This window comes from Microtus ochrogaster, chromosome 4 (assembly GCF_000317375.1).
Source record: "Microtus ochrogaster isolate Prairie Vole_2 chromosome 4, MicOch1.0, whole genome shotgun sequence".
Lineage (NCBI taxonomy): Eukaryota > Metazoa > Chordata > Mammalia > Rodentia > Cricetidae > Microtus > Microtus ochrogaster.
In genome coordinates, this window is record NC_022011.1 from 28,599,884 (window position 1) to 28,610,553 (window position 10,670).

Sequence of the window (10,670 nt, forward strand, 5' to 3'; positions counted from 1 at the left end):
AGTGTGGGCACAGGACACAGTGTGGGCACAGGGCACAGTGTGGGCGCAGGACACAGTGTGGGTGCAGGACACAGTGTGGGCACAGGACACAGTGTAAGAGGCAGATGCAATGCTGAGTCTCCATTCACTCAGAATGAAGTCCTCAGTTGTCCCAGGGTGCAGAGGGAATGTGTCAGTTTGTTGGTGATGCAGACACAGAGGGTCCTCACCTGGCTGGTGGGGAGTGCAGGGAGCGAGGCGTAGGTGCACTGGTACTACCACTGAATTGCTGACCAGGTCGATTTGGCCCTCAGTTTCCCCAAATGTGAGCTTGATGACCTGAACCCAAACAGCTTGCTTTCCTCAGGTGACTCTAGAACATGATGTAGTGGCAGCTGGGGATGACAGAGTCTGTGGACAGCGGTGGGCGCTCTAGCGGATAGACCCTAGGGAAGGGTCCGAGTGTTCCAGATGCACAGCAGTGTTGGCCCCAGCGGCATGTGTTACTCACACAGGCCCTCCCAGCGGTGCTGCTGGTGACCGCACAGCTCCAGGACACTATAGGTTTGGGGAGCTCTCAGTTTCTGTGGCTCCAGAGGGAAGCCTGGGCTGCTGAGAAGCCTAGGACACCTCAGGCTGCTGTTGGTGGAAAGAAAACTCTGTTTAGAGCAGCTACAGAGCATCTCCAGCTCTTAGCTCTGGGCTCTTCTCTTTATTCCTACAGTAGCTCAGGGTTTGTCTAGCTCCCAGCATTGGAGCCCCGCCTCCATGCTGGCTGTCATTCAGGGCCTGCTGAGCCCTCTGCGGTGTATGTTTCTTGTCTCTTCACTCTTAAGTTTATCTGGAATGCTGCTGCTCTTGCCTGTAAGAGGACACCAGCAACACCTCTTATACAGGAAGCCAGAGGCTGAAGCCAACAAAAGCAAAATACAGCGCTGATAAATTTCCAGCCTCATGGCTCTTGGGATTATTATGGTCTGTTGGTGCCAAACTGAAGTTCTTCTCTTTCTTTTAAATTCTGTTTATTGATTGGTTTGCACTTGTGGTGCTGAGGGTGTAACCCAGGACCTTGCATGTGTGAGGTAGTCGTCCCTGCTCTGAATGGCACTCTAGTTCTTGAGGTGACAGAGTGAAGGGATGGTGGAGATGTAGCCTGTCCGTCACAGTTCCCCCCTGGGTAGCTCCCAGACAGAGCACTTCCCGGAGGACAGGCTATGTGCAGGATTTTGCAGAGGTTTCCACCCGAATCCAGGGAACCCCAGGTCACAGTGTGTTGGGAAGATGGTATTGTGATGGTCACCTTCATAGGTGGTGTGCCTTCCCATCTTGAATAAAGGCCACCGAGTCCAGGGTGACAAGGGAAGCAGAGCCACAGGGCACTTCATGGGACATTACACAGGCAATGCCTAAATGGCCTGAACTTGGCACAGTTCCCAGGTCTTCCTAGATCGAGTGTATAAGTTCACATGTGTGTGTTCCTGTGAGTGCAGATGCATGTGAATATGAATGTGTGTGTGCATGAATGCATGTTCTTGTGTGTGTGCATGAATGCAGGTTCATGAGTGTGTGTGCATGAATGCATGGTCGTGTGTGTGTGTGCATGAATGCAGGTTCATGAGTATGTGTGCATGAATACAGGTTCATGTGTGTGTGTGCATGAATACATGTTTGTGTGTGTGTGCATGAATGCAGGTTCATGTGTGTGTGCATGAATGCATGTTCGTGTGTGTTTGTGCATGAATACAGGTTCGTGTGTGTGTGCATGAATGCATGTGTGTGTGTGTGTGTATGTGTGTAGGCCAGAGGCCGGTCTTAGGTATCATTTCTTGGATACCGTCCATCTTATTTTTTGAGACAGGGACTCCCACACTGGCTTGGATCTTACCAAGTAGGAGAGACTGGCTGGCCAGTCAGCCTTAGCATTGGCCTTTCTCTGTCACTCAGGTGCTGGGATCACAAGCAAACACCACTTGGAAGGGGAAAAGAGACTCTGGGCCTTTGGAAAGGAGGGCCTGGGGCTCCCCCTCTTCCCAGGCCCCTGACTGCCCTGTGTTCTCATCCCCCAACAGCCTTCTCCCAGATGCTGATCAGCTTCTACTATGGGGGCAAGCATGTGGGCCAGGCTACTACCACCTGCCCCGAGGGCTGCCGCCTATCCCTGAGCCAGCCGGGCCTTCCCAAGATGTATGGGCCGGATGGCCTGGAGCCGGTGTGCTTCCCGACAGCTGACATCATCCCCAGTGAGCGGCAGAGGCAGGTGACCCGGAAGTTGTTTGGGCACCTGGAGCGTGGTGTGCTCCTGCACAGCAACCGCAAGGGTGTGTTTGTGAAGCGCCTGTGCCAGGGCCGTGTGTTCTGCAGCGGCAACGCGGTGGTGTCCAAGGGCAGGCCCAACAAGCTGGAGCGGGATGAGGTGGTGCAGGTCTTTGACACCAACCAGTTCTTCAGAGGTCAGTACTGAGTCATCTGGCTGCCCTTGCCTTAGAGTTCACACCCACCTCCAACCCTGTGCCTCCTGCATCATGGACTGAGTTCACTCCTCAGGGGTTGAGGGCTTTGGCGATGGTATAGCTGGGGAACCCTTTGAAGCCTGACCTGCACAGTCTCCCTGAGCAGCCCGGGGGTCCTTGCCTCAGTTTCCCTTGGGTAGACAGGATATTAGAGCTGGAGCCTTTCCTTTCCAGAGTGTGGAGCTAATGAAGCTCGTGATTGTTCCCTAGCCTGGGAGCTGCTTAGATACGCAGAGTCCAGGGCCTCAGCCAAGCCCTTGGCAGGGTCCCTGGGGAGGTGGCGTGATTGTGTGTCCAGTCCTCGGCTTGTGGGCTGCATGTGGTTCCTTTCCAAGCGCTGCAGCCCACCCCGGAGCCTGACTCCAGCTCAGAGGCTCACCCCGGAGCCTGACTCCAGCTCAGAGGCTCACCCCGGAGCCCGACTCCAGCTCAGAGGCTAACCCCGGAGCCCGACTCCAGCTCAGAGGCTAAGCCCGGAGCCCGACTCCAGCTCAGAGGCTCACCCCGGAGCCTGACTCCAGCTCAGAGGCTCATTGGTTTCTGTGTTCTTCCAGAACTGCAGCAGTTCTACGCCTCGCAGAGTCGCCTTCCCGACAGCAGGGTGGTGCTGTGCTTTGGGGAGGAGTTTCCGGACACAGCGCCCTTGCGCTCCAAGCTCATCCTGGTGCAGGTGAGAGTTAGTGGCTTCGGTCTTGTGCCCAGGTAGCCTCACCCTCATTTATATGGGACCAACTTTATCCCAGGGTGAATAGAGACAGCAAGGACTGAATATTTCACCTGTGTGACTGGGGCAGAGGTGGGCAAACCAGACTGCAAAGAGTTCCCGCCACCTCTGTGTTCTGTCTTCCCGGGTTGGGGCTCTTTTTGTCTGTGTTTTCCTTCTCCTTTCCTCCCTTCCCCTGTTCCTCCCTCCTCAGAAAATCTTCACTTGTCCAGTGGCCCTAAGGTCTAAGTGACCGATTGCAGTTTTGTAAGCCCTTATTTGAGCAATGTGAGGAGTACTGCCTGCCCAGCCCCTTCTCGTCACTGAGGGGCTCAGAGGACTGTGGTGGAGGAAGGCCCCAATTATCCTCCTACCCCTCTTTTGACTTGGCACACGGCCCTTGCAGGTGGAGCAGCTTTATGCCAGGCAGATGATGGAGGAAGCGGGCAAGACCTGTGGTGCTGGTTCCCTGATGCCAGCCCTGGAGGAGCCCCAGCTAGACCAGACCTTCCGGATGTTTCCAGATATTTGTGCCTCACATCAGAGACCCTTTTTCAGAGAAAATCAACAGATCACTGTCTAAGCCTCTTTCCGGGCATCCCACCTCGCCCGAGACTCAAGTGTCACGATTCTTTGAGTGGCAGGATTATGAAGGATGTGAATCCCCCTGACTAGGGTGGGCAGTGTCCCCCGTGGGGCCTCAAGAAGCCCAGCCATGGACACGCTCCTGCTCAGGCAGATGCTGGAAGCTTGCAGAGGCTGTGGCCAGAACCCTGCGATTAAAACATTTTTTTAAATGAGTTTTTTCCTTTACCATTAATGGCTATTCTTTCTGCATGTTGGAGTACCTTTGACGGTAAATCAGTCTGCCAACAGAGCCATCTTTGTCCTCTTCTGACTGAAGGTAGAGATTTGTGACTTCCTCTGCTTGTTTGTATACAATGCATCTTTTTACTATTTGGCCCTTTTCTTTTAGTTTTTGGCCAGAAGGCTGAGAAAGTAAGATGATACATTTTTTTTTTTCTCAAAAAGCTTCTGTAATGAGGTGGTCCCAGGTAACCTCTGTCTCCTGTCTAAATGGTTTTCATTTTTAAAACAATATTTGTATTGCATGACTGCTGTCAATCACTTTGGACCTTTCCTGTAAAGGGCAGATTATAAATAGGAGTGTAGATACTGCTTGTGGAATTTTGGTTGTGGCTCATCAATTCCCATGACTCTGTGTCAGCTGGCGGGGGTTTGCGTGGGGCATGGTAGGACCAGGAACTGTGGAGAGGACCCGCCCACAGGCATCTCACCCTTCCATTGTCCCACTCCACATATAGCCCTAAGGCCCAGTGAAAAGCAATGTCCAAATTGCACTCTAGGCTTAGAGGTGCCCACCCACATACCAGAGAAAGGTACATATCCTACACAGCACAGGGCAGAATGCCCAGCTGTAGCATGCTGAGTAGAAGCCAGGGTGAAAAACTTAGTGCACGGCTCTGTGACAGAGGCCCGTTTGTGCCCTCAATCTGGCCATCCAGTCTAGTATCTAAGTAATTTAAATCACTGGCTGTGGGGCCGCAGGACCACCTCCAGGGCCGCTTCCTGTAGGAGTGAGCCACTGCCAAGGATTTAGTTCAGCTATCGGTGCACAGCAGGTGCCAATGCCAAGCTCATTGGAAGGGAGCATCCACTCTTGTCTGGAGACAGGAGAGACCTCCTGGATCTGTTCGCCTTTGTAACCAGCCTGGGTCCCTCTTAATGTGCTCGGCATTCCACAGTGAAGGGCAGGAAAAGCTTTACCTGTTGACTGTAGTTCTGAGAAGTGGGGGAAAGTATGAGGGCTGAGGGGCTCCGCAGGCCACACCTTGCAACCAGAAAAGCCAAAGAACACAGAGAACTTCATGGCTGTTGTGTGGAGGTGGCAGAAGTGGGCCAGCTCAACAGACACCGTCGCCAGAGTGTGTGCCGCCTGTGAACAGAACCCGGGGCTTGCTTCTCCCCCTCGGCCAAAGCCAGGAACATCTCTTCTGAAGCCAGGACAGTCTGTCTGCTGGCCACGTGTCACAATGTGTCACATGTCACCTCCTGCCTCCGTGAGTGCTAGCACATGAATCTGTAATCCAAATATTTATTTTTGTATCCATTGAAAAAGTATTGCTCTTATTCTTTATTAAAGTAAATTACTCTTTCATAAAAGTGATGTCTGTTCCTTTTTTTTTAAAAAAAACACCACTCTTGAATATAATTTTTATTAGATTCCAGGATTTTAAAAAAATTTTTGATTAAAAAAATTGAGACAAGACCTGACTCTGTAGCCCAGACTTTGAACTCATTGCAATCCTCCTGCCTCAGCCTCCTGAGTGAGGGGAGCATAGGCATTAGTCACTATGACTTTGAAGATTTTTTTTTGAGACAGGGTTTCTCTGTGTAGCTTTGGAACCTGTCCTGGAACTTGCTCTGCAGACCAGGCTGGTCTTGAACTCACAGAGATCTGCCTGTCTCTGCCTCTGCCTCCTGAGTGCTGGGATTAAAGGCGTGTGCCACCACCGCCTGGCAGCTTTGAGGATTCTTAAAGAAGGAACTTTAAAGAAATAATGGAATAGTGGACTGAGATTTTAAGAATTCTATTTTTGGTTCCCAAGACAGTGGCAGAAAGGTCTGGAGGATGGAACAATGGAACTGGTACACAGAAGATACTGGAGAGTGCAGCGGACCATGGATACCGTTCAGAGGCCTGTTTGGGTTTTAGTGAGTCCAGACGGTGTTAAGTGTGGGAAGGCATGGAGGAAGGATATTGCACTGATAGCACCCTTCTGGAGGCTTCTGGAAGTATTAGGGGGATGGTTACCAGCCATAGCGATGAAGTTTGACCTTCCATTTCCATGCACACACTCATGCTGGACACAAGTCCAGCATGGCCCCTCACTGATGCTGCATCCAGCCCAGGAGCCATTGCATTAGCAACTGAGAGCAAAGCCCCCACTGCAGGTGGGCACGGGCTGCTAGTTCAGGTGGGCACAGGTTGCAAGCTCAGGTGGTCATGGGCTGTGAGTTCAGATGGGTGGATACAGCCTAGCACATCCTGTCACAGAGGCAATGCATGCCACTTCTGCTCTCATGGAATCCCTCAGAGACAAGGCCTGTTAGTCACAGCTTACAGATGTGGAAAGTGAGGCAGGGGCCCATGCTTGGCTGATGTGAAGCTTTCTGGGAGCACACTAAGAAGGAGGAGCCTCTGTGCAAGATCCTTGACCCCGAGGACAACTGACCCCAGAGCAAGATCCACTGGGGAGCTAGTGTTCTGTTTTCTCTTTTACTGCCCACATAAGACACCAACCTCAGAGACAAAAAGGGAGGAGTTGGGTGGGTTGGGGCAAGGCCAGGGTGCACCTGCTTGCTGTATGAGAACTTGGTTAGGCTGGTGGAGGGTGGGGGGAGAATGTGTAGCCACAGGACAGACTAGGGTTTCAACCACTCCAAGCTCACCAACTGTTCATGCTCTCAACTCTGGGTTTCCTCATCCATAAGAGGGATTCGGTATCACACACTGAGGATCAAATGACCTGCCGCTCAGTAAATATCCCGCCCCCACCAGAAGTGCGTTTCCGTTTATCACTCATTTGTGATTAAGCTGCGTGATTAAATAGTCGCACTATAAATATTAAATAGTTCCTGTCAATGAACTGTAATACCAGTGGTTCAAGTATGTGTGCCAGTCAGCTACATCAGTATGTAATTGTTGGTGGGGTGAGGTGCTGAATTCCTGTTTTCCAAGCATTCGTGAGGCTGAGGCAGGAGGATGGTGAGTTCCAGACCATCCAGGGCCACACAGTGAAACACTGTCTCAAGAAACCAAAGCAGAGCAAAGCAATAATAATGGAATAATAAATACTCAATTGTTAGGATTGCTAAAGCAATGCATGAGTGTATAGAATTATATGGTTCCCTTTAGTTATGGACACTGATTTAATTGTAGATGATATGTGATTGCTTCTGAAAGCTGTAGCTATAAACAGTATATTTTACACAAACACACACACACACACACACACACACACACACACACACACACACACACACGAGATGATTAAACTTCTCTCCTGAAGCTTACTTACACAGGGTCTCAGCTAGCCTAGTCACCAGGCTGCCTTGATCCCAGCTTCCTGCCCAAAGCCTGGAGTAGCACTGTAGCACTCCATTTTATTATCTCTTTGATTTTGAGAAAGATTCTTCGCCTTAGTAGTCCAGGCTAGCCCCAGACATGTGATAACCTCCTGCCTCAGCCCCCCAACTGCCTGTGTCTATGTGGTAGGGTGGCTCTGATGGTCACATGGCAGGTGGTGGGAGGGGCCCAAGGATCTGTGACGATCAGAGCTGCTGAGAGAAGGGAGAGCCCCTTTCGACCCTCTCCTGACAAGCCGTAGGAGCATGAAGGCCGTTCCACCGTCTCTTAGCGGTCAGATGAACTCTCACACCCCGAAGGAGGCGTCACTGTGACCACCTCCCTGGAGACCGCTGAAATAGTGTGCTTTCGGTCAGCCTTTCCTACTTGGTGGAAGGAGAGAGGCAGGAGAGGAGAGGAAGGGCAGAATCTCAGGGTCTAGGATCACTTGTGGCGAGACATGGGGAAGGAACAGCTTTTGTGGATGCTGCCCAGTGAGCAGGCTCCTCCTGGTCCCTTCAGCATGTTCAAGTGGAGGGCTGAATTCTGACTTGCTGTGTTACTGAGTGGGACTGAACTCAAAGCCTTATGGGTGATACCCTTGCACTGAGAGTCTGGTGACTATAATACCCCCTGCTTTGCTTTTGTCTGGAGTATACAAAAATGGAAACTTAAAAATTGCCCGAATCTCCAAAGGGACACAAGGGATACCCACGGCAGCTCCTTGGCCAGCTTTGGGGGAGAAGAATCAGTGTCTCAGCTGCCCCAGATGCCCCTTTCCTACCTGCCTGTGGCTTCTGCAGGGGTCTCTCGATCTCCGCAATGCCCCTGCCTCTGTCTGGACTGAGCTGTTGGACAAAGCAGGTTAGAGATCCTGAGGTCAGAACAAAGCGACTGTTGCCGGAGCCCTGTGAATAAGCCAAGAATCTTACGATGGAAGACCCTCAATTATCCATAGGGGCTGATGTCCCAGTGCTGAGTCAGAGTCTATGGAGAGGGGATGTAGAGATCAGAGCCGGAGAAGACACCTAACACCACAGAACAGGATTTAGTCGGGCTGTGAGGGCTTGCAGATGGAAGCCAGACCATGAGCCAAGGAATGAGGGGACTCTGGAAGCTGAGAATGGCAGGGAAACAGAAGGTTCTAGAAGGAACTGCTGTGTCATGTTGTGATTCTGACCTTGAGGACTGTAAGGGAATGAGTGTGTGCTGTTTTGTCCTGTTTGTCCCACAGCCCTAGGACAGTTGCATAGAACCTTGAAGTTCAGCAGAGACACCCAGGACTCCCAGGAAGGGGAAGAGAGGTCCTGTATTTCATGGTGGGTTGTACCATGCCCCTTTTCCTCTAGATTCAACTTCTCTATAACTGCTCCTCTTTCATCAGTCGCCTGGCTTTCTTACAGGGGAGCCACACTGTCCTCAGTACTTGGGGACATTGGGGTGGAAACCCCAAGGTTGAAAATAGCCCTGCACTTTTCTTGGTTGGGTTTCTTGCTATCAGCTGCTTCGGGGCAGCCGGCTGAAAAAGCCACTTCCTTCTGCCAGCCTGGCTGTCCATACTGGCAGCTCTTGTCTGGTCTGTCCTGCTGAGTTCCCAGCTGTGTGGGTGGCCCAGACAGGGCTCAATAGCAAGTGCCCAGTTCCCAGTGTTCGTGGCCTGGCTGGTGCAGGGGTTGCTGCCATTTTCTGTCTTTTTGTTCTAGGGTCTTCCTCACTCTCAAGTTCGAGGTGGCGGTGTTTCCTTTCTCGGGGTGTGAGCTCCGACCACGATGGTGTCATGGCCAATAACTTGTTTCCATTCAAAAGTGCGGGCAGCAGCATAGGCCTTTTTCAAGAAATCTCTCCCCCCTCCCCACCAAGTTTTCAAGCTTAACCTCAGGGCTGGTTGCCGCTGGAAAGTGTAAATGACGCCATAGGGCCCAGATCGCCCTAGGTGCGTGGGAGGAAAATGCCCGCTATACAGTGTGCCTCATTTCACCCAGATCGCTTTTGAAATGCCAAGGCGGGGGGGGGGGGCAGTGCCCCGCTCACAGTGCCTGAAAGACAAAGCTTCCTATGATGGCCTGCCACTTGCTGGTCTTCACCACAGCGTGAGGGAAAGGGGTGTGTGAGTATGAGCCACACGGGTTCTGACATGGCTGGAAGGTTCCAGAACGCATGGTCACCTTCTTCTGTTAAGTAAGATTCAAGCGCTTACTTGAAATCATTCTCCAGTGGATAGCAATGCCCTGAGGGTCTTCTGACTACTCCATGAGGACACGGGTTCATTCCAGCATGATGGATTGAACCCCACGATCCTGAGTGGCATGCCCCAGTGATGTCCAGGGCAGGTCCCCACAGTTTTGATCGGGAAGACGGTGTGACAGGGCGTGGTGTCCTCCAGCTCATCTCCTCCCTCTTCAAGAGTATCACTCTTATTATTCAGACAGAGAAATTAGGACCCAGAGATGGGTTTTAAATGACAGAGTGGCTTGCACTGGAATTGGCCAGGAGGTGACCCTGTGTTTGGTGATAGATCTGCAGCCTGTCTGTCTCTTATCATGGAACCCTGACTGTGTCAGGCACCCTGCCTTTCTCTGTGTGATTCAGGGAGGGTCCAATCCTCATCCCGCTATGGACCATGATTATCTGAGACAGTAGTAGGGTCACATGACTGAATAGTAGCCAGTGAAATATAAGGGGACAATCCATTGGGCTTCTGCAAGGTTCTCCCAGCCCTTCCTAAGTCGGCAAACAGCTACAAGAACACTCCAGCCTTGGGTCTCCATCCTTACCCAGTGCACAGGGAACTCCTCTTCTGCTTGGCCTCCTGCATTGTGGACTTTCCCACATGCCCATGGATAGAGCAGGAGGAGGTGGGACATATGATGGGAGGTGGGTTCAGAGAGGCAACCGTGCTGGGAGAGGTTGGGTGTCCCCTAAACTCTTGCAGATCTGTTGTAGACACTGGTACAGAACCTAGTATCCTGGAACAGAACTAGCCAGTCTCACACCCTGAACATAAGCCTGGGTGTCTTCCTCTGGTTCTTCTAGGCTGGTCTACAGAGTTCCCATTGGTGCTGCCTCTGGGCTGTCTTGTCCGTGAGCTCCGTATCATGGTTTGATTTACCACCCTGGCTCACCTCCTTTAGCTGTCCAACACTGTCTTAAGATGGTTATCGTGCTAATGCCAAGGAAGCAGAGGAACAGTGGGGTCACATGACTGGTCCAAGGCCATACAGAGACCAATAGGTGACACAGTCTGAAGCCAGGCTTCTGTATCTGCCATCACTGACCTCCACAGAGGCTCACTGCAGAGCCCGGGATGGCTACAACCTAAGGGTTGCAA

At 51.8% G+C, this 10,670-nt stretch overlaps 1 protein-coding gene across 1 annotated transcript in view; it reads left to right on the forward strand.

Moving 5' to 3' along the window:
• Nucleotides 1–5,354, forward strand: part of Irf8 (interferon regulatory factor 8) — a 23,209-nt gene extending 17,855 nt beyond the window's left edge. The window contains exons 7-9 of the mRNA XM_005345773.2: nt 2,049–2,429; nt 3,044–3,159; nt 3,599–5,354. Of these exons, the coding sequence (XP_005345830.1) occupies nt 2,049–2,429; nt 3,044–3,159; nt 3,599–3,775 (674 nt within the window). The 3' untranslated portion in view covers nt 3,776–5,354. The remainder of the gene's footprint in view (nt 1–2,048; nt 2,430–3,043; nt 3,160–3,598) is intronic.
• The last annotated feature ends 5,316 nt before the right edge of the window (nt 5,355–10,670 follow it).